This window comes from Hyposmocoma kahamanoa, unplaced genomic scaffold, assembly GCF_003589595.1.
Source record: "Hyposmocoma kahamanoa isolate Upper Pololo Valley unplaced genomic scaffold, ASM358959v1 94, whole genome shotgun sequence".
Taxonomy (NCBI): Eukaryota; Metazoa; Arthropoda; class Insecta; order Lepidoptera; family Cosmopterigidae; genus Hyposmocoma; species Hyposmocoma kahamanoa.
Window position 1 is genome coordinate 4,853,437 of NW_020654878.1, and position 23,880 is coordinate 4,877,316.

The 23,880-nt window shown below is 35.3% G+C and overlaps 2 protein-coding genes across 2 annotated transcripts in view; one reads left to right on the top strand and one right to left on the bottom strand.

The window, feature by feature from the left end:
• The window catches only part of LOC113237765 (calexcitin-1), a 114,386-nt gene that overhangs the window by 39,785 nt on the left and 50,721 nt on the right, over window positions 1-23,880 (top strand). The window lies entirely within an intron of this gene.
• Window positions 11,372-12,073, bottom strand: LOC113237969. The gene has a single exon (XM_026474686.1). It carries the CDS (start codon window positions 12,071-12,073, stop codon window positions 11,372-11,374), a length of 702 nt encoding a protein of 233 aa, XP_026330471.1.

Consider the following 23,880-nt stretch of genomic DNA (forward strand, 5'->3'; position numbering starts at 1 on the left):
TTTTAGACCCTCATTAGGCCTTGGCATGACACTGGGACATCTTTTCTGTTACAATGGATAATAACTTTGATGTGGATAATTAATTACGGAATATTTCGTTTCTGTTTGTGAATGAAACTAAATTGGAGCAGATAATGCAGAATGCCACCTTTTAAGTAGATTCGTGGCTAATATTGAAACAATTCAGATTTATTGATAGAACTATGAAGAAACTATGTTTTCGGATCTAAATCGCGTATATATTTCAGGTTCCGTAGTCACGGCTGAGTTACAATAATAATAATTATTATTATAATATTTTATTTATACACTCTCAACTAAGGGAAGATTTTTCATTGCAAGTATACATAAAACATGCCTTAATAACATCTTAAATTAACAACCTTAAGTGAGAGACTGGAGTCCATACTAGGTAACTAGTGTATTTACAGATCTCCAGGGGGAGCCCGTTAGAAAATATTTATTTTCAAAAAGTTATATTATCTAAAAGAAACAATTTGAAGATGAGTCGAGTGTCTGCGTGCGTGCGTGCGTGCGTGCGTGTACGTGTGTGTGACTGTGACTGTGTATGTGTGTGCTTAATTGAATTAAATTAAAAGTTACTTAGTGACCTTTATTAGAACTATCCTCCGTGACACGCTATGACGTGACAGTTACCCATGACTATGGGACCTGTGAAGGGCCAGAAACGTTAGTTTGTTTGAAAGAATAAATATATAACATATCATATTAAAATTAAAAAATACCCTCATTCGCAAGCTCACAACTCATCTACACGAATTTAATGAGCTCGAACACGATTGTTCTATATCAAGTACTAAGCGTCAGATCAAAATTCCAGGTATACCCAATTTCAAGTCGATCAGACAAGTAGAAAAAAATAATAATTCATTTTATGTTTGAGTTCCAAAGATAAACTAAAAAAAGAGCTGAACAGATGTTCATGAAATATAGCTAAGAACCATCAACTTAAGTTTTGCCTCCAAATAAAAAAAATTGTCTTGAGATCACTTTGGGAGCTACAATGCCACAGACTTCAAATTTATAACTCCCTTCTTTTTACTTCGGGGTTGAAAAGTAATTTCGATTTGGTTGAAAAGTTACTCCAAATTTGATTGAACGTCATCGTATTTGCAGGAATAGGTTAGAATCTATTCTAAAAGTTCGTATCTTCGAACTTGCATTACTTCAAAGCTCTTTACGTTCACGTGCTTGATTTCACGCCAAAACTATACATATACTTTTTATACTATCTTCTAACTAAAGGGTCGCAAGGTGCCTAAAGGAGTTAAGATTATGAGGGTACGTGTAATATTAGTCACAGTCTGACCACATTGTTTACATTTAGTTCTCGTCTCGCCGTAATTATTCTGAGTACATTATCAAGATACGAATGAAATTTTAATGTAAATTGTTATTCATTGTTTGTTCTGCCCTCTAGATTTGAGTTTCTGATTTTAAACTATTCCAAAAATAGGTTAATGATGAGGTTTATATACTTATAAACCTCATCATTACTTATTTTGTTATATGATGTTTTACTACCATAATACTCATGTATTTTTGTAAATATATATGAATAAAACTAGTGGAGTTTGAAATATGATTGATTCAAAGATAGAACAACACAAAGAAAAAATCCTTCTAACCAATTGAAATTCAGACCTTGTTAACCAGTCTTACGAATTTTTCTATGTATTTGTCACACTTGTATTGGGTTTGAATATTTTTTTGACGACGGATGGTAATGAATGTCCAATTGATTGAAATCAGATCCAAGGAATGTTTCTTCTATTTTTTTATTCTATAGGTAAGCATTGTAAACATCGTGTTTCAAATTTGTTCACATATATCATTACCTGACCACATATCATTACCTGACCACAAAAGGCTAACAGATCACTCACATAACTTTTGGCATCCAAGAAAGCAAAAATGCTTTGACAACATTTTTAACAAAGTGTTTGTTAAGGTTTAGGACTAACAAAACATTATCACATCTAGGTATGTTTTATAAAGCCGTAAACCAATTTATTATACGTCCCACTAATGGGCACGGGTCTTGTCTAAAGAGAGGCTTCTGGTCATAAGACTTCAAACGTGTCCCAAAAACTGTGAACCTTTACCGCTAACAAGATGTATTGATACAATTTTTTATAATATATAGTGACGAGACGAACAAATCGTGCGTCTGATGGCACGTGTACACCGGCCGGTCCATAATAGGTGCAGTGCCACTCAGAGCTTTAAATTGCAAAAATTTGAGGGACACTGGCACTGCGCCCGTCACCCTTAACCATAAGTTGAATAGAAAAAAATAATATTTTTCTTAACATAAGTAACATTTTGATAAATGTACTATGATGTTAGTGTAAGAATGTTAATCTCTTTAAACTTAGCTCTCAAAGACACTCTTGGGCCCAGATTGTAAATTGCCTTAACTGTACGTTTCTGCAGGACAAAGATTCTATTAATATTGGTGGCGGTACCCCAAAGCAAAATGCCGTATGTCATTAAACTGTGAAAGTAGTTGAAGTAAACCAATGTAGCTTTTTCGACTTCTGAAACTTTTCGTATTTTTTTTAATCGCGTACGAACCGTTTTGATAACTTTTTTATATGTACACCCCATTGCAATTTAGAATCAAAAGTTATACCTAGAAATACAACAGTACCTACAAAGTTCAATTTTTCGTCCCTAACTATAATATTTGTGGTCCGTTTGTCTAACATTGGCTAATGAAAATTTCACAGAATTTGTTTTTTTCTCATTTTTTCTGCTACTAGATATTCGGTCATATCATATATAATATTGTATGTAAACGATAGAGGAAAACATTGTAATGAACCCTACATTACCGAGATTCACTTAGCTATGGGAATGAGCCATGCGGGGGTGCTGATTCCTACACTTAAGTAGCGAAGGTTGGGTTTGGTAGAAGAAACACGAAAGTAGAAATTAATGCAGTAGGACTGAACCTTTGGAAGTATGGCTGAAGTGACACTAACGGATAAATTACGGAACAGTGTAATGAGAGAGAGTTGCGGCGTGGAATAAGATGCAGTCAAAAAGATAGAGAAAGGGATGCCAAGAAGGTTCGAACATGTAAAGAGAATAGATGAAAAAGATTGACGAACCAGATTTATAAGACGTAAGAGCGGCCGACCAAGGTAAACTTGCCATGACCAAATTGAGAACGACGAACGTGTATGAAAGCACTAATGCGTGTTGATAAGGCGAAAGATGTGTGTCAGGACTGTAGCAAGTGGAAGACTGTTGTCTCTGCCTACTTCGATAGGATGTGATGCTTCGAAATATGTGAAATGTCCAACATGCGTTCGGTGGCCATAAAAATATAAATCATCTCCTTAAAGGAAACGCTGACCCAGCGAAACCGTTAAATCCGTGTTCAAATAAAACAAGTGAGTGTTATGAAACGGATATCATTAAAATTCCATTCAAATGAATTTCTACGTTTTACAAATTTCCTTTGAAAGCTTTTGGTTATGACACTGGAAACCTTTTTACGTTAAACAAGGTTTCGAAATGGAATGAGGGTCGTTTGTAAACAATTTGAAAATTGTTAATATAATTTACAGGGCGTCTCACGGCTATGGGCACGAAGGGAAAGTACTATGTTACTTACAAGGAATTAATCCTTATAATTGACACCTTCGATCGACATCATAAAAATACAGATTTTTCTTCACATTAAATCGGTTCGATTAACTTTTGAATAGTCTTTGAACGCCATATAGCTTAATTTCAAAAATTAAATCATATCTTCTTGGAGAAAAATGTCATATCTACAATATTTAAAATACTTTCCCTTCGTGTCCCATAGCGTGCATATAAAGAATTTTAAAGAGTTTTAAAGAATCAAACTGACTGTGGAATGAACGCTTCTATAGAACCTGCTTTGCTCGCAGCGCAAGCTAAATAAACGGGCTATTGGTTTCCAACATTATTTATAATTGCACCATTTACACCCGAATTCCTTATAATTTATTATTGATTATTGGGAAAAACATAACGGTAATTATTCCATTTTGACCGCGTGCCTAGCACTACATACGTAGTGGCCTTGGAGAAACATTTATTTCTCTCATGAGATTGGGTGTAATTTGTGGTTAGACTACCACATGTGTATGTCCATGGCACCCGCGACACAGGGTTTCCCTAGTGCGGGGCTATGTCGTGTGTGTGCGTTGCGTTATAAAATTAAAAAACATTTCACATACAGACACTAGGACGTCTATGTTACATTAAAAAAGTCGTCAAATGTGTTCCAATTTAATTTTAACACGTTCAAAGGCTTTTGTGCATAATAATTTATAACCGTTATCACTAAAGATAATTAATTGCTTATTTCACAGTAATTATAGCAAATTCTCGTCTGTCAAATTAGAACACTTGATAAATCATGCATTAGTTCATAGAGGCCTAATTAGCCAATTTCATCGGAACTAATTAATGTACCAACGGCTCTTATTATGCCGGTTCCCATGTTTTGATCGATAATCCGATTAGAAGAAACTGTATTATTACAACGTGTAATAGATATTATGGTTTATCGATTCTTCGACGAATTTGTCTAAAAACTTTTGTGAGAACGTATCCAATAATATGAAGAAGCCTGACGTACATGTCACGTGTATTCTTATGCTGCTTGATTGCTAAGACCTTGTCCAAAAGGGGCGAAATCGCCGCGAGTCGTCTCGCGCGAATTCATACGCGAGTCGCCGAGATTTATCGCGTCCACAAGCGATGCGCGAGTATAAATTCGCGCGTAAATCGCGTGCATCATACGTCAGCACTCAACTCGCGCTCATGATACGCGTGAATCGCGCGAGTCGACATACTGGAAACTGCTTGGATATATTATTTAGTTTACACGCGAACTTCAATGCGAGTGCACGTATCTAGGGAAATGGTGCGGCAAAATTTGTATGCAGAAATGTATTATAGATGAAATAGAAAAGAGACCGGCAAAATGGGATGGGATCTTCCGAGTACCTACAATAATAGAATTTTAAAACGATAGAAAGTTACAAACGTACTATGTGTAATTCTATGGTTAAAAATTGGGTTTCTTCGTTTTCGTCTCTTCCAACGACGGTAAGCTGGCCACATCTCGACCGCTTCGTCCAAGTCCATATGTAATACTAACTGAATCGGTCAGTTGTGGGCGCAGTGAATTCACTTCTTCTAGACAAGGCCTAAGTTATAAAAAACAAAAATTATAAGTAAACATTTTACGGTCAAAGAATCACAAGGATGGGACTTTGTTTTAGTACAGTTTATGTTGGCATGACGAGATGTGAGAGGCACTACAAGTGCACCCGACTATCTGACACATAAAGTTGAATAGCCGGTGTGCCTGTACTTTTACCAGCACAGTTTTCCTTCAAAACAGGAACGCAATAATGCTCACAGGCAGAAATAGGTGCTGTGGTAGTACTAAACAAAGTATTTGCAAGGGATACATGTTTTGGCATTTAAAGTACACTTTCAAAACCGAAAACTTATTTATAACAACTATTACGTTATTTAATACACTGGTTGTGGAATAAAATCACCTTTTGTACTGTTTTTATGTTTTTACTTCAAATTATTATTGTAACGTTTCTTGGTATTGTTATAATAGCATCTACCTATAGCACTCACAATTTCAACCATGATACAATAAGCTTTCACATGTAAAAAAAATGTAATTTTGTAATTTGAGTTTCCGTGTACATTACGAGTATTTCCATTGTTAACTCGTCTAAGGAGCAACACACACTGAAGCTGTGCAGGCGGCTCAGGCCACCAACGCGTTGTCTTGCAGTAATTGCCATCTGACTCGGTGATATTCGTCAGCAGTATTAGTAATTAACTTTTCTATAATCTAATACTTACTTAACTTGTATATTTCTATCTGTGGCCGTAGCATGGCAGAATATGTGTAATAAACCCCCACGTGACAATATTTCATTCAATTGATAAACCTAAGTTTGCTTATTTGGTATACATTTTGAACTATTGTATACATTTTGAACTATACATTTTGAAGAACAAGAACAACGATGTAAAATTGCGTATATAGCTGTCTTTGTCGTTTAATCATCGCCGTGAAAATGATGAATCAAAAAATTACAAAGCTAAATCTGCTTATTTGGTAATGAACTATTGTTATATATTTTGAAAAACAAAGATAACGACATGAAATTGCTTTGTCGTTTAATCATCGCCGCGAAAACCATGAAACAAAAAATGTCTTTACATTTCGTTTGTCGCGCTCAATTTTGAAGTTGATAAAATTACTGTGCAAATGTTTTAAAATTCAGCTGTGACCTTGTAGCCATGTTTGGCACTGTGTTAATCTTTTGCAGTCATTGTTCAAGTCACAGTGCTGACCATGTTCGCTATTGTGATAAAAAAGACGTAAGACAATATTTTTCTATATTACATACAAAGCGTCTTAAAAATGAAAATATCGAATACCACTGTTCACAGCCAGTTCGATTACAATATATTATCACTTTAAGACGGTTTTCATGGTGTCGTCATCACTGAGATCCGGCCGGGTCACTAGAGAAAAACTAACTTTTCGATATTGTGTCGGGTCTGTGTGTTTGTGGTACCGTTGTTGTTCCCGATTTCTGTAGCGCAATTGCTTTAAATACTTACTTTGTGATCTAGGCAACGTAGGTGATGTTGTCTAATGCTTATTTATTATCTATTTATGGCTGTTGAGCCTGCACAGGCCGTTAAGCGCATGAATACAATGTGAAGTTGCCGGACTCAGTAAACAGGCAAAATCCACCAGCACAGGCCGCTAAGCACGCTGTGCTAGTGTGTATTGTCTTTAACATCTTACACCCACGAGAAAAATGAAAATTCCTTATAAACTCGAGTGTTTTATGATATCATCAATCAATTTGTGTTTATATTTACGCGAAAATGTGAAAAGAAAAATGTATCTTTATTCTTATCTCTGGCTGAAATATTTGGTAACTTTTTAACGTAAAGAATTTTGGAATAAAATTGATTACTCGATTCCGAATTTTATTTATTGTTTTGCCTTTGTAATTTGTTCAAACGTTCTGAAGTAATTGTAAAGAAAAAACATTACAAAGATAATTTTTAAATGTTTGGATGATACTTTATCGTAAACAAAGATATTATAAGTATTATATTAGAATTAAAAATATCCGTTTCTTTGATCATTAGCTGTAGAGCGGAAAGTTTTTGACTGTGTTTGTATGTGTGTCTATTATTTGGCACATTTTGTAGTCTCAACGTCTTGATGAATTTTAATATATGTGAGGTATCGGTCGGTTTGAGATAAGGGTTTCTTCTTGATCCCCAAAGTCCTATGGTAATAGGACATATACGTCAAAAATCAATATGGTGGGCTCTGAGTGGCATTTTTTCGAATGTTTTTTTTTCATATATTAAATGCCAATACTTTACTTATAGTCGCTTACATAAATAGATTAAATATACATATTAAAATATGAAAATTAAAAAAAAAACATTATAAGTGAATAACCAAAAACCCAACTACGCAAAACGCCTTTGGAGTCGAAACCCTGGGCCCGTGGACTCCCAGTGACTTTTATCTGAACAAAATTTTATCCAAAAAAATTAATGGACTGTCTGGGAAAACCCAAGGGTAGGCAGCTACCTTGCCCAAGCCATACAAAGGGGAACGCTGCCAGCATCTTGGGCATCTTGCCGCAGGGACCCAATTCCATTCATATAATTTAATCCTAGTTTCTAGTATTTAAGCTTTAATTGTACCTTACCTGTATATTACAACTTAGTCTAAGTCAAAGTCAAAGTCAAAACATTTATTGCATCACGTCGCTAGATTTATAGGTCTTAAATTATTGGTATAGATCAACATGAACCGTGTAAGGGCGCAGCAATGTTAAATCTAAAATCAAAATATAATTTAAAAAAAATTTACTTACAATTTATTTGCAATCGTCAAAAGGTCATATTAAATATGTATTAAGTATGTCATATCAAATGTGTTAGTATAATAATAAATTACAATCTAAAAACTAGTTCAGGTCAAAGTATGTAATAAAACAATACCTTTTTTATTAACCAAATAGAGGATGTCCTGTTGAAAGTCCAAGTCGAGAGCCTCTTAAGGCAGGCAATTGATGTGGTTGTCTGGCACATACTTATTATATTATTATTATTTGTAGTTGGTTAAATAAATTTTAATTTTAGTGACCTTACAGGAACTTGTCAACTTATGTCTCAAGGTAACGAGCGCAGTGGCAGTGCTTCTCAAATCTTTGTGCTTTAAAGCACTGAGTGGTACTGCAACTGTTATGGTACAGGCGTGTCGCTTACCACCAGGCGCACGACATGTTCGTCCCATCCGTTGGTATTATATAAAAACCCAAGGCGCCACCTTTATAATATTAATGATTTCTTTATTTATTTGGTTCTCCAACAATGAGTACAATACTCGTATACATTACAATAAGATATACAAAACATATATGTACAATTTCCCTTATACTTATTACGAGAGAAAAGAAAATCTATAACTATTAGTGTAATACAAATATTTTAAGTACATTCATATAAAGTGTATACATCTGAGAGACCGGACAGTGCAATCTAAGATTAGAGCTTCATATTAAATCTTAACAATAAATTATTTTAAATCTTTCTCAGAAGGTCTCTCTGTCTATCTCGTTCTTTTTCCTTCATATAGCGTTAAAGCGTGAATAAGAAACAAAGAAGACGTCACTTTAACATTAAATAACTTACTTCAAAACATATGAAATTATTAAGGAACACGATAAATTTTAACAAGACAATTTCGGATGTGAAATTAACAGGTGCGCAAGGTAGAGGCTAACAAAGAACGTATTATGTTCTTACACGTAAAATTATTCCTGAATAATGTATTGTTTTGGGAATCAAGTCAGGGGTACCTACTGTAATTATAGTGAAATATTGTAGGGGAAATAACGTTAAGAAACACCAAAGATGATGATACCACGTCTGTGTGCACAAGACTGCGTGACGAGACAATCACACATCTTGTCCAATTTTATTATATATTAGCTGTGCCCGGGTATCACTTAGGTATTCTACTAATATTACGTATCCAACTAATTTGACGACTGTCGTGGTTGAGTGGTTTTCACACCGGTTTTCATGGTGTCGCTATCTATAGAAACTAAGTTTTCATTGTTGTTTCCAATTTCTGTAACGCAAGTGCTTTTACTGTGGGATCGGAGCAACATATATAATGTTGTCTAATACTTATTTATTATTATATAAAACGGAAACTCTGTTCGTTGGTTATAACGTACATATTTTCAAATGCAGTAGAGCTCCTTGTAAAAGACTTCGTCTGGAGACGTACTGCCAACTTACCTCCTTCCGCCGCCAGGTGCTGGTGAAATTGCAGGCAAAAGGAACTTGTCAACGTATGTCTCAAGGTGACGGGCGCAATACCATTGCCTCTAAGATCTCTGTGTTTTAAGGCTCTGAGTGGCACTGCAACTGTTAAGGACAGGCATGTCGCTTACCACCAGGCGCACGACTTGTTCATCCCGTCACTTGGAATCGTAAAAAAAATTCTTATATAATCCTTATCGGCGTGTATACAGATTTCTTGAATCACCAACTCTAGAACTAGGTTCGGTGCCCATTGGAACGGCATGGCAAGGGGTTCCTTCGGCATTCCTAAGTGCAAACGCACACTGAGGGCAATTATGTCGCTGTGTCCTTAGGCATGCTGGAGGCATCGTCTTGACACCGTACTTGCATTTTTTTTAAAAAAATAAGTGCGCATTAAATGCGGTCAAATTTTAACCTCCATCTCACCTGATGGAAAGTGATGATGAGATCGATAATATAGCATGCACATCTTAATTATGCCTATTCACTCTCGCCTTGAAAAGGTCCAAGATATAGCGTTCGGGGAATAAGTCCGCAGGTAGGGAATTCTACTCTAGCGCTTCGTGCGAATCCTGGGAATATCCACAACATAGAGGTGGAATCACAGCCATCTTCTAGTCCCCCGATGATGGGAAGGGGAAAGCGGGGAATCACATCTAGCCTGAATTCAGAGCAGTCGTAACGTTGCAAGCTGATTTAATACCAGTTATATATTTAAAAATGGTAGTTTTGCTGAAGAAAGATTTTAGGTGGATAACCTTCGGAAGCCTTCTGTAGCATCCCGAAGGTGAAAGCTGTGTCAGCCGGGTCAGTCCTCCTAAGCTTGCCGCTTTGTACTATAGGTAATTGAAATTTCAACTATAATGGCATAACATTAAGGTATATTCGTCATCTAAAAATTCCCTGTCTTGCTTTCCCGTCAATAGGCGCCGGGTCCTAGCTGTATGTAAATGACCTTGTACTGCTATCCACACCGTCGACTCTCAAAATTTGATGTAAGTCGACTGGAAATTGTACTCGCTTAAAACTGAGAGGAATATTGTTTGAAATAAGAGGGATCCGGGGTACAAAACAGTGTCACCTGCGCCATACCCTACTAATTATATAAGCTGATATCACGTTTCGTTGTCACTTTTAATCTGCCGTTACACAGTTTTGGTGAGCTACAATTTCTTAAGAGCGATATGGCTACACCGATTTATCCACGCTTCATGACACGCAATCAAATTTATATATCTTCTTTATTTATTAATCGGTTTAAATAAAATAAAAATTAAATGTTAATACAAGGTCTTTTTATTAAACTTACGGAAACCATATTAAAATTGGTTTAGCCATTGTGGAAATTAGCGTGCACGAACTCATAGACAAACAGACAAAAATTCTAAGTTTAATGGTACGTCTTAGTGGGTAGTGCTGAGTTATAATTTGAAATATTATAAGTACAGACTCAAACTTCTTTGCAAATTTATTGCTTTGAACAAAAATCGACTGTCACTGTGTGAAATCATGATGAAGAAAGAACTATTTGTCGGGGTAATTACGAGAAAGAAATACAAAAAATACTCTGTCCAGGTCCCCTGGTCACAGCTTATTTAACAAAACAAAATATTTTACGTAGCGTACATGAAGCGTAATTGAAATGTTCTTTGGTACATTAGAAATAAGCTATTCAAATGAATAACTTTTGTAACTAAAGCGAGAAGCAGGGTGGTTGGTTTACATTAAACATAATTTAATCATCTAAATCAGCCGTGATGGGACTTGTAAAGAGGCAGAAGCGCTGGTTTATTTGAAAAACAAATATACGCGATTTAAAATAAATAAAAAAAAAAAAAAAAAATAAAAATCCTTTATTTTCAGACCAATCAATCCATAGAATGTTAGCAACAAGAATACTTAAAAACTATGTTAGTGAAATAATTTGACATTCTACACCACTAAGGGACTATTTTTTTACATGTAACAATGTAAACCGGCTGAGGATAGCAGAGTCCATCCTGTCTGCTATCATCCTCAGAATTCCATTGTCACTTCCCCGTATCCGCTGCACAATAGACGCGGTCTTCTTTCGTATAATCGCATAGAAGTCGTCCATGTGTGCATCGGCAAACATGCCCGAAGCACTACAGAATCGGGGAAGCCTCAATAGAACTCTGAAAACGTTGTTGTACTGGACTCGCAGAGAGTCGTAGGCCCGCTTTGTGAACCTGGCCCATAGACCACACGTGTAAAAACTCTGACAATACGCTTTGAAAAGAGTCAGTTTAACACTGACAGTACAACGAGTGAATCTATGTGCCAGCATGTTCCCACGAACCGACAACGCCCTGCGCTCTCTCTCGATATCCTCATCATCCATCAATTCTTCAGTCAAAATGTGTCCCAGATACTTAAACCGTGGAACACGTCTAATAGTAATACCGTTTAGCAACAGCGGTGGTACATGAACAGGACCTTTGTTCTTTCCTTTAAAAATCATAAACTCGCTTTTTGTAACGTTGTACTTCAAACCGTGCTCCACAGCATAAGCTTCACATACACGTAAAAGCTTCCTAAGACCTCCAATTGAAGGGCTGAGCAGCACCATGTCGTCAGCATAGCTTATGTTATTGACAGTGACGCCATCTATTCGGCATCCGACCTGCATGCTGCTCAGCTCCTCAATTAGACTGTTCACATATACATTAAATAGCCTCGGCGAGGTCAATCCTCCTTGTCTTACACCACAATTTAATGTGTATTCATCAGAATGAAAATTTGCCCATTTTATAGTGTTTTTCTGATTACTGTACCAAAACTGAAAAAGTTTTATGACTTCCGGAGAAACCCCTACTGAGCTTAACTTTGACCAAAGTTTATCATATGAGACTAGGTCAAAAGCTTTTGATAGATCTAAGAAACATGCATATATGGGGGTTTTCCTCTTTACATAATAATCAACGGTGTGTTTGACGGTCAAAATAGCACATTCGGTTGATAAGCCTTCACGAAAACCAAACTGAGCATCATGTACTTGTAGACTCTTACTAAGATGCATATCAAGAATTCGGTCCAAGACTTTTGCTGTTATTGTAGCTAGTGAGATCGGCCTGTAGTTGGATTTGTCAGATATATCTCCCGTGGCATTTTTTACTAATGGCACTACCACTGTTTTCATCAGATTTAGACAGAAGTGATGGTATCAGAAAGTCGCGCTCCTCTTCATCTAGTACATTATAGCTATAAAACAAAGGAAATTACGAACTTAAAATTTTCATCCATAGTACAAAATGTTATTAATAACATAATATTTATAGGAAAAAGATTGGGTACACTGCTATATTAACATAATTTATTAATTGCTGCATGCATTAAACACTCTTTTTAAAAAGAGCATCATTATTCTGTTACCAAGCAGTAATGTGAGCATTTCTGCGCATGACAGGCGCAGTGGTAGTGCCTGTTAACTGTTTACTGTTATGGATAGGCGTGTCGCGTTTGTCGCACGACTTGTTTGTCCTCCCACTTGGTATCATGAAATTGCTACGACATTACTATTTTATGGATTTATTTATTTTTTGATTTTGGTTCTTTCTCCAATGCATTATACTTCCACACCGAATCTACCACAATAAGGATAACTCTGAACGCACTGGAACACCCAAAACATTAACACTTGAACCAATTTAGGAAACTTGATTAACTAAATTGGACCCATCGGAAATTAAATCCTGAGCTATCTATCTCTCATAATTGACCACTACGCCAGTGTAGACGTCAAATTAACGAATTTTTAAAACCAGTGTATTAACATTACGTACCTTTCTATTAAAAAGGGTTTTCATTAACGTTGAGTATGTAAAAAAAATATTTACCTTTGAAGAACCAGTTCCCCTAAGTTTAAATGTACAATTGTACAATATATAATTGAGGCAAATATAATTACGTACGTACGTAACGTACGTTCCACAATATAACATACATAATATTGCGCTGTTTCCCACCAGGGCAAGCAAATAAAAAATATAAAGTACAATGGACCTCCACCTGCTACGCTCCGGACATAACAATTTCGCTTTACTTTGTTAGCATCATTTTCATACACCATTTATTCCTGATACTAAAACGCTACGTAGTAGAAGTAGAGGTCATTATGAAAAATATAGCAGGCATGTACTGCCTAATTCTGCAGCCAAATTTAAGTATTTTTTGTATGATACCAAGTGAGAGTAAGAACATGTCGTGCATCCGGTGGTGAGCAACACGGTTAAACATAGCAGTAATCCGTCGTGTCAAACCAATACACTTTAAAATCACTTGCAGTGTTTTGATTTAACAGCGCTCATATGATTTCTCTAGGCCTAATCTATACCGTCAGGGTATTTCAATTTTGGAGGTATTAGTGTTTTTGCATGTGATATTAAAAACTAAAATACACACCAATACAATTATTTTGACATAACACGGTTTGCAGCAATACAGCCTTTTAGTTTAACAATTACGCGTGAGAAATGCTGTACAGTGTTGCGGAGCGCCTGAGTTAGCGAAAACTCCCAGATCGCACGAAAGTCCCAAAAGTAGGGGTTACTAACATTTTATTGCGGCTCAAATTTTAACAATAAAAAACGGCATTCTGTCATGTCAAAACACGGTTCAATACAGTATTTTGTAATTTCATGACAACAAGAATCTTTCGGCTGTTAACGAGGGAAAAGAAATTTATTCGTTTTTGAATAGAAATAACTTATCGAGTTCTTAGGTTGCATATAGGAAATGAAACTATTTTTCCGGACTTAAATCGCGTATATTTGTTTTTTCAAACAAGCCGACGTTTCGGGCCCTTTACAGGTCCCATGGTCACGGTTGACTGAGGTGGTACAGTCTTCAAACAGTTATGTCTAATATTGATGAAAAATAGGGTGGTTTGCGGTGCATTCAAGCGAGCAACGCAAGATCAACTTTATCCTCAACCAAATTAAGGCAACATTTCATTAAACAAACAAATGAAAACGAAGATGCAGTACACGATCACAGCTGATTTTAAAACTTTTTGTCAGTACTGCACGGTAATTTTATCTATGTAAAAATTAAGCGCGACAAACGAAATAAACAGAAACAATAAAAAGAAATAGCATGCGTAGTATGACAGCATATCGCATGCAATATGTGATAAACATCCCCGTGACATACAAAATTTTAATGAAATGTTGCCTTATTTTCTAAAGGATAAAGTTAAAGTTGCATTGCTCGTTTTAGCGTAGCATCGCGTCGCGTTGCGTTGCGTCTCGGCGATATGAATCAAGCCATAGTCTGACAGACTGTGGATATCCACAGTCAAGAACAACGAACGAAATGTGCAATGTCCTTAGAATACGCAGCATCTTGAACAAAGTTCACAAGTCCCGTGTGTCTGTAATCTCACCAGCTTACCCTTCAAAACCGGAACACAGTAATGTTTACATTACTGCTTGGTGGCAGAAATCGGTAGGGTGGCAGTACTTCCCTGGACGACCTCTTTCACAAGGAGCTCTACTGCTGCTAAAAATTATTTTTTCATTCCGGTTTTCAAGAGTAACGGTTCTGGTGAAACTACACTACTTACTACACATGGGAATGTCAAATTTATGTACCAGTGTCAGTAACAGTGTCCCACAGATCTTCGTGATTTAAAGCTTTTATAAACTGTTATTGATAGGCGTGTCGCTTACCACAGGCGTATGACTAGTTTATCCCGTTACATGATATCATTAAAAACAACAAAGTCGTTAAAAACAAAAATCTGTAACAAACGCATAGAAAAATTCGTAAGTTCTGCTGACTCGATCTGTAACTCAGTTGATAGAGCGGTAGCTTTGATATGGCGCAGATGCAGGTTCGAGTCCTGTCCGATCGAAGGAATTTACAATGTTTTTTGTCACTGTCATACTACCATTCACCCTCTCCAAATAACCATACCAACACAACATCAAATAAAAATGTGTAATGATCGATAAATAAACACAAATAGTATCACAATAAAGTCAACAATCACGCAATTACCAAAAATTCAATCGATCAACGTTCCTTGCTAGTATTTTTCATTGCCCTTACCACGAGTTCACAGGGATTGTCGCATGACATCATGTAAATATAATTTACCATTGGAGAATTACTTAGACAAAACTTTCAGGTCTTATTCAGACTAGATTGAACGAATGAATGGATGTATTATTTAATACACATTAAAGCTTTTGACGACAATGCAAAACGTAATCCAATTATGGTAATATTATGAACACATATAATTATAAGTTTGAAAGGGTGTCACAAAAAAATTATACACAACAAGTTATGTACATGTGAAATCTTACAACTCTCCTATTTAATTTTTAATTTTCGATATAATTTAGTAAGCAAATAGGGTTCATTGGTTTTGGTAATACTATGACGTTAGTAACGTTTTGTGAAATTCCTGAATCGCGCTAGTAAGATTTTCCTATATTATATATTCCTTTTGAGAGATTATATATATTATCTCTCAAAAGTTTTGTTAGTTTTCGTACCCGCCAACCGGGCGCAGTCATCTATATCTATGGGCGCAGTCAAGGCTATCAGCGGCCACCTTCAAAGTGTCCTGCAAAAGCAAAAAAGTTTTTGTACTCAATTAACAATGTCAAAATACCCGTGACCACCAGTACAGTGTAAGGATGTTTAGGACCCAAGAGTACAATATCTGAGTTGTCATTTTACTGGCGTGGTTTTATTACAAGAACGCGAACTCATGATAGGTACCCACAAGCTTCGAGGCATTACGTGAATTCACGTGAATCGGAATTCATGGTTTTTCATGAACTGTTTGTCGATAACTTACCATAATTGGAACGTAAACATGGATTTTTGTATCGGTCTCACGTAATCGTATTTACTTTTCTTGCATATACCGTCATGTCAAGGGCAAAATACGTACGTATTACATACGCATTCATTTTTAACATTACATTGTTAAGCTTGAAATGAAATTGTTTTAAAATACAAAGATCGAACACAAAATAAAATTCCTTCGATCTGACAGGACTCGAACCTGCGTCTCTGCTGCACCAAGGCGACCGCTCTACCAACTGAGCTACAGATCAAGTCAGCAGACCTTACGAGCTTTTTTGCCGTGGCGCTATTTGAAAGAAATCTATAAAAGTTTTTTTTCACTAAGCGGTTGCTCTGGTATGGCACAAACGAAGGTTCGAGTCCAGTCAGTTCGAAGAAATTTGTTGACCTTTGTATTAATGATAATAACAAAGTAGTGGAGTAATCATTCAATATCATCCATTTATTTATTTTTTTTGTAAAATATCATTCTAGTTTTCATCTGTACAAAATTTTATCGAAAAAATTAATAGAATACGAAACCCAAGGGTCGGCAGCTACCTTACCCAACGCATTATTAGCTTATCAATACAAAGGGAGAACGCTGCCAGCATCTTGGGCACCTTGCCGCGGGGACCCAATTTTATTCATATAATTTAAAAACCCTACTTTTACTTTCTTGTAGTTAAGCTTTTATTGTCTATTTTACCTTACCTATATTACCGTATATTATCTTAATTAAATATAAATATATAACTCTTTATTTGTGTCATATTTTGGTTGTCCAACAATTCGGTGTACAATAAATAACAACAACAACGACAAACATTTTCAAGTGAACTAATTTAAATTATGATCTACTTTGGATCAGGTTACTTTTAAAGTCTATTACGGTTACCATGCTGAACTGCCACGGAGAGGTCCCCGTATCGATTCCCGGGTCGGGAGAAATATTTATATGATCTACATTTATTTCTCTTGTGAGTTTGGATGTAATTGTGATTGTCAATTGGTGTGTCCATGGCATCCACGATACAGGGTTTCCCTAGTGCGGGGCTATGAATGTGCGTTAACAAAGTCAAAAAGGCTAAGTTTCTGGTTTTACAGTATAGTTTCTGTTTAATGGAGCAACAAGTGTGTAAAAAGATTAGCTATACCCCGGAAACTTCGCTTTTGCAGCTGTCACAATGGTATTTACATAGCTGCTTACATACCTATATATTGATATTTACACAATCTCCATGCAAATCTACACGTTTCTAGGTTCTTTATCATTCAATTTGTAGAATTTTAGTTGAAGTTTACTATATATTTTAAATAAAATGTTCCCTTTTTCTCTTTAAATAAAAGAAACCCGAAAATTTGTACGTTGTCTGTATGGGACGCTAATTTCAAGAATTCGTTGTCCTGACCATGAAAGTAAAATTTTAGCTGTGAAATAAAGTTTTTTCATGTTTTTATGTTACAACAATTAGAAATCACCTGATCTCAAACTAGGATCTCCCTGTACTATTAGTATCAACGCAACGGAACTCCAGGGAACAACCCAGATCTCAGATCTTTAAATCTCAAAGATCTGAGAGGCACTGCTACTGCGCCTGTCACCCTGAGACATAAGTTGACAAGTCCCATGTGTCTGCAATTTCACCAGCATCCTTACCCTCTAAACCGGAACGCAGTAATGCTCACATTACTGTTTGGCGGCAGAAATAGGTATAGTGGCAGTACTTCCCTGGTAGAACTCTTTCACAAGAAGCTCTACTGCTACTAATTTACTGCAACAACGTTTTCCTTTATTGTTTTATACTTTTTTAACACGGATAAACTTTCCAAAGATAATCATTCTTCTTACACCGTTTCAAAATCATAGTAACCTGCAAGATACCATATAAGTGTACCGGTAAATAAATATATACCTTAACTTCTTGTCGTATACCGAACAATTTTCCCAAATATATCTTCCAACCTTTTTCCAGTTGATCCCTATACGCTGCTAACAATTACTTATTCATTATAAGTGAACCCGTTTTTGTTACGCCCGCATGGAAATTGTTCACATGTACATATGGTAGGTACATACATATCCCATTCAGACTTTACCACAGGGATGTGTGTTTCATGCGAATAAGGATGTAATAATAAGTTTTGCATTAGTAATTCAACTGACTATGCAATTTGTACTTGGAGAGCTGTTTAAATTATATTCCAAACTTGAATCGTTTGAGTCGGTACGAAATTACCTGACTTACTGAATATTAGTGTTTCTTCGTAGAATTACGTTTACAGTTTATGAATTTTTAAATACTTTTAAGTATTGGTGTTGGTAGGAGGAGTTTGATATAATCGATATTTTGGGAAGGCGCTGGGGCGAACGATCTAATAAAAAGTCATAAGTAGAGCTCCTTGTGAGTTCGAGTTCGTCCATATAAGCAAAGTAATGGCAGTCCATTATTTCAGCTATATGAACAGCATAATGCTATCTCTTTCTTTTTTGATGGTCTGAATCGTCAAATCGTAATTAAAATGTTAAAATGCAATCATTACATTATTTATATTAAGAAAATTTTAATTGCCATGAAAAAGAAAAGTAATAATCAAATCTATAAAGCTACTTATTAGTTTTCAATTATTTTTTCAACAAGAAGTATAAATAAAACGAGGAGCCTTGACTGTCATGTTGTGAATTCGAAATTAGTCTACTGTTAACGTTAGTTTCCCTGTCGTAATCTTTCAAAATGTCGTCGGTGAAAGAAATGAATTCGAAAAGAGGGTATTATTTCCACTGCGTATATGTAACTATTTTAAGATTACTAAATTTACTTGAGAACAATAATACGTTAAGGTCAAAGTCGCGTCATTGCACGAATTCAATTAATGAATTGTCGCAAAGTTGCCCGAAAACACAATAGTTTTAACGTTATAATAAGCTTACTTCAAGCGCGTCATGGTACGAAAACTCGATGTAAAGTTAAAGTAATATTGTTTTAAGATGTGGTAGCCCCCTAGGGGGCAACTAACAATATACTTCTGTTTTTTGGACAGTTAAAATGCTTTGAATATAAATAATATATTAAGTACTTTAACACTATACTACGACTAGATGATTCGAACCATCAAAAAAGAAAAAAGATGGCATTATAGTGTTCATATAGCTGAAATAATGGACTGCCATTATTTTGCTTATCTGGATGAACTCGAACTCACAGGGAGCTCTATTTGTGACTTTTTATTAGATCGATCGCTCCAGCGCCTTCTTTCCTATTTTTAGCAAGAAGTAGACAATCTTAGGAAATCATTCGTTCTTTCGTGGTTCTTCCCATGACTATAACAACAATACATTACTTGGTTAATAGGTTTATCATGATACGAATATGGGTAATATTATTATAAGCTTACAATAAACCTACATCGAAATAAGATTGTTTTTTGAAAAGTTATGGTAGGTCTTCTGGTCACTACATCATCTTTCATACCACAACGCTCGCTTACTATACATTTCGGCATGACATGGACACTGGCTTTGTTTCAGAATTTATTCTTTTACAAATGACATTAAAGCCATTTAAAAAATTTATATCGTATAGTATACTTTATTCTGTTTAGCTCAGTTGATATAAAAAATCATGACATTACATTATGACATTACGTCGTAAATACGTATTGAATTAAGCTGTTTTCTTGTAGAGTTTCGAGATAAGTTTGTGGTTTTTTCTATTGTAAAATTTTTTAGGAACCGTGTTTTCACACCATATAGTGTGATCAGTGTGTAGTAGGTAGTATTAAGTCTTTAATATTATTTATATTAATGTTCGGTTATTGAAGGTATCTCAATAAACGTCAGTCATTCCTAAGATGTCGTTTGACTCGGACCCTAAAACCACTACATGGTGTCAGGTGTGATCGATTTCGCGATAAATCGTACAAAAATAATATTACAGTGTTTATGAAAACTAAATACATTCAATTCGAATCCCGCAGAAACACAAAATGTAATAAAGTCACGCAGTGGCAGAATTGTGCGCCAGCCCATCTTTTATGGTCATTAACCTTCATAATGTATAATAATAAGTTCTTCTTTAGGTGTATATCTCCTTTAAGTTAATAAATTTGAAAAAATCTAAAAGTTAAAATAGTTTTTTTTTTCTTTAAAGTAGTTTTTTTTTCTTCTTCTTAATGCGTAAAATAAATCGTTAGTTTTAATCAATGTCTAGTTTGTATTTAGCCATATATATGTAAAGTATATTAGATTACTATCTTGTAACTTATTGCAAAGAGGGAGATGTAGCATTATATTCCGATTTTGTAAATTAGAGTAAAGAGGGAGATGTAGCAGTAAATTCCGATTTTGTAACTTAGTTTAAGGAGGGAGATGTAGTAGGTAGTATTAAGTCTTTAATATTATTCAGTCAGTCATTCCTAAGATGTCGTTTGACTCGGACCCTAAAACCACTACACAGTGTATATCCATTTTTTCCAAAGCAATTGATTCAACACTTTCGCTGTTGTACGGAATCAACCAAAACCATTTGATGTTGTATAGACTATTAATATCTTGAGATGTTCTGGCCACCCATTAAGGCATACAGAGCTCCTTTCGTTCGATTTCCGGCATGCTCTCTCCTCTCAACATATAAACTAGGTAAGAACTCTCAAGTTATCTGGGCGTTACTGCCAGTTACACTTTTTCGAGAATAAAATATCGTACATTTTTAAGTCCGCAGTAACAATAGAAACCACTCAGGTGTTACAAATCCTTCGCCGCCTGTTTGAATTGGAGCAATTGGTTCAATAAAGCAAAAACGTAATACAGCGCTATCTGAAAGTAAAATCTCTACAAATTACAGTGAACGGTCCCTTGGGCCGACCTCGTATTATTTATGAAGCTCGAAAGTATACTTGCCTATTTAATATACAGCTTTTATAAATACAGTATTCATCAAAACATTCACAATGAGTGACTAGCTTTTGACTATTGAACGAATGAATGGTTTAAGTACACTTTATGGCATATTAAAATTACTATGACAACAGATAATTGTAATTGAAGTATAACAGAATAAGTAAACGTGATGTACAATGGGAGGCCTTATTGCTAAATAGGAATTCGTTCTAAATAACTTCAGGGAAATTTCTACCCTATGATATGTAAAGAGGGTGAAAATGAAACAAAAATGTTTATTCCAAGTACTATCGGCATTAGTTACGTACTGAGATTGAGACAGAACCTATTAAGTAATTAAATTCTCTTTCTTAACCCGACACGCGTCTGCCTCTAGCACACGGTGTCCCTAACGATTTTGGTACCGTAGCGTCCGAGAGCCACGCAGTGACTCTAATGTGCAGCTGTATTTTCACCCACTATTTAAAAAAAAATTTGAAATTGATAAAAAACATATAAAAATTAAATAATTCATTTAATAACAAAAATTATAAACATTTTTTTTAAATTGTCACGCACACCGTTTCTTTAGAACGCTTAATTTATTAACTCAGACGAACTTTTAATAGGACTAAATGTAAAGAAAATGCCAAAAACAAAATAAAAATAAAATATACGAAATTAAAACTAAGTACTTTACAGCCCTCTTGTACAACCAAGTAATATCTTGTAATAAGAGTAATTGAAATTAATGCACAACATATAAAACACTGATAAATACATATAGGTAACATTATATGACTCATATACTTTTTTCGGATCTAAATCGCAAACACGGTCACGACTGACTGATATGGTAAAGTCATCAACTAGTTATATATGTACATTTGTGAATTTTATAATCAATCTGCACATCGAAGAAGATTCTCTCACACGGTAAAACTCCAAACTCGCTGACGTTGGCTCTCTGCATGTGTTCTACCGTCTTTATAATGGGGAATGCTCTGAGGAACTTTTCTAAGTGGTACCACCGTCTCGTTTCTACCATCGCACTTCCCGCCAAAGGAGTAGAGTTCATCCCCACATCTTAGATGCCTGGCGTTATAAGACCACGCGGGCATCTCGTTCGTTCCTGCAAGATGTGGAATGGCCTTCCTCCTGAAGTATTTCCTTTGCGCCGTGACATGGGGCTCTTCAAAAAGCGTGTTTACAGGGCTCTCACTGGGTGGCAACGCATAGGCAGCTCATCTGATGTTGCAAATGTCCATGGGCGATGATGACCACCTCCCATCAATGACTCGTCTGCTTGTTTGCCTCCTTCTTTACATAAAAAAAAAGATTCAGAACACTTGAAAAACGTATAAAGGTTCAAACTTCCCATGGGCCAGTGTGGCCTGAACCCTATCTTTAGATGAGACCCATGCCCAAAATGAAGACATATTAATGGGTTGACGATGACATTACATTTTGTACAATTCAAAGATATCACAAAAAATTAGAATACCTTTCGACGTCTTTTAAAAACGTGGCCATTTGTTCTGCTTATATTGCAGAACGTAAATAGCACTCGAGACAAAAATTGCACCCACGCGAGAAAATAATGAAACACATCAATGCAAAAACGCAGAAATGTACAAATCGCTTATATATACTGCTTTTATGTACTTCTAAAAACGAAAATGAATGAAGTATTAGATGCTATCCAACGCTGTATACTTTTTTAACCGTCTTTATAAAAGGAGGAGGTTCTACGCGGTTATTCCGACATTTGTGAACCGATTCTTTTTCTTTGGAAAGGGAGTACCTCATTAGTGGTCCCATTTAAACTTGAAAAAAATATTTCACTTCCAAGAATGGGAAATTATATCATAAATCCGATGTAATTTCTATGTAAATAAAACACTATAACCAAACTTCTGAAGTCGGTTTTTTATAAAAAAGTAATAATTATTATTACCACTTGTTGATGGACAAATTAATTCATTAAAAAAAGAATTCACTAAATGTACTTAATATGGCAGAATAGATAAAATAAAATAATAGAAAGTTCTGTCTCTAACTCGTGTACTTAGAAAATATCGAGGGCCGCCGCCTCGAGCATCTTATTTTTAACGCTAGCAACTTTGCTTCTCCTAATTACAATTTCAAGACACGTTAGGTAAAGAATCCCTTCAGTACATTTTTAAAAGTTTTTGTAGGGTCACTAATCAATTACCTATATATATATATATATATATTGTTGTATTGACAAATTTAATTAACATTCTGTTAGAATAATTACTATAACGATTTCAAGACTCTATATCACCTATATATATTCAAAACACGTTAGGTAAATAATCCCTTCAGTACGTTTTTAAAAGTTTTTGTATTGTCACTAATCAATTACCTCTATATATACCTACCCTATATACCTATATATCTACCCTTTATATATATATATATATATATATATATATATATATATATATATACCCTAGGTAGAGTCTTGAAATCGTTATAGTAATCATTCTAACAGAATGTTAATTAAATTTGTCAATACAACAATGAGAAAAAAATTCCTGAACTGAAAACACCAAATATTTTGTAAACATTACCTCCACATTGACTTGAAAAAGCAACCCGAATCATCCACGTAATTACACTAAAACCGGTGAAATATAGTCGGTTAATTACCTTACAACATTACTAACGTCCGAATTTACAGAGGTCATTATTAACATAATGTTTGCCGCAATTAATAGTGAAGATGTTGT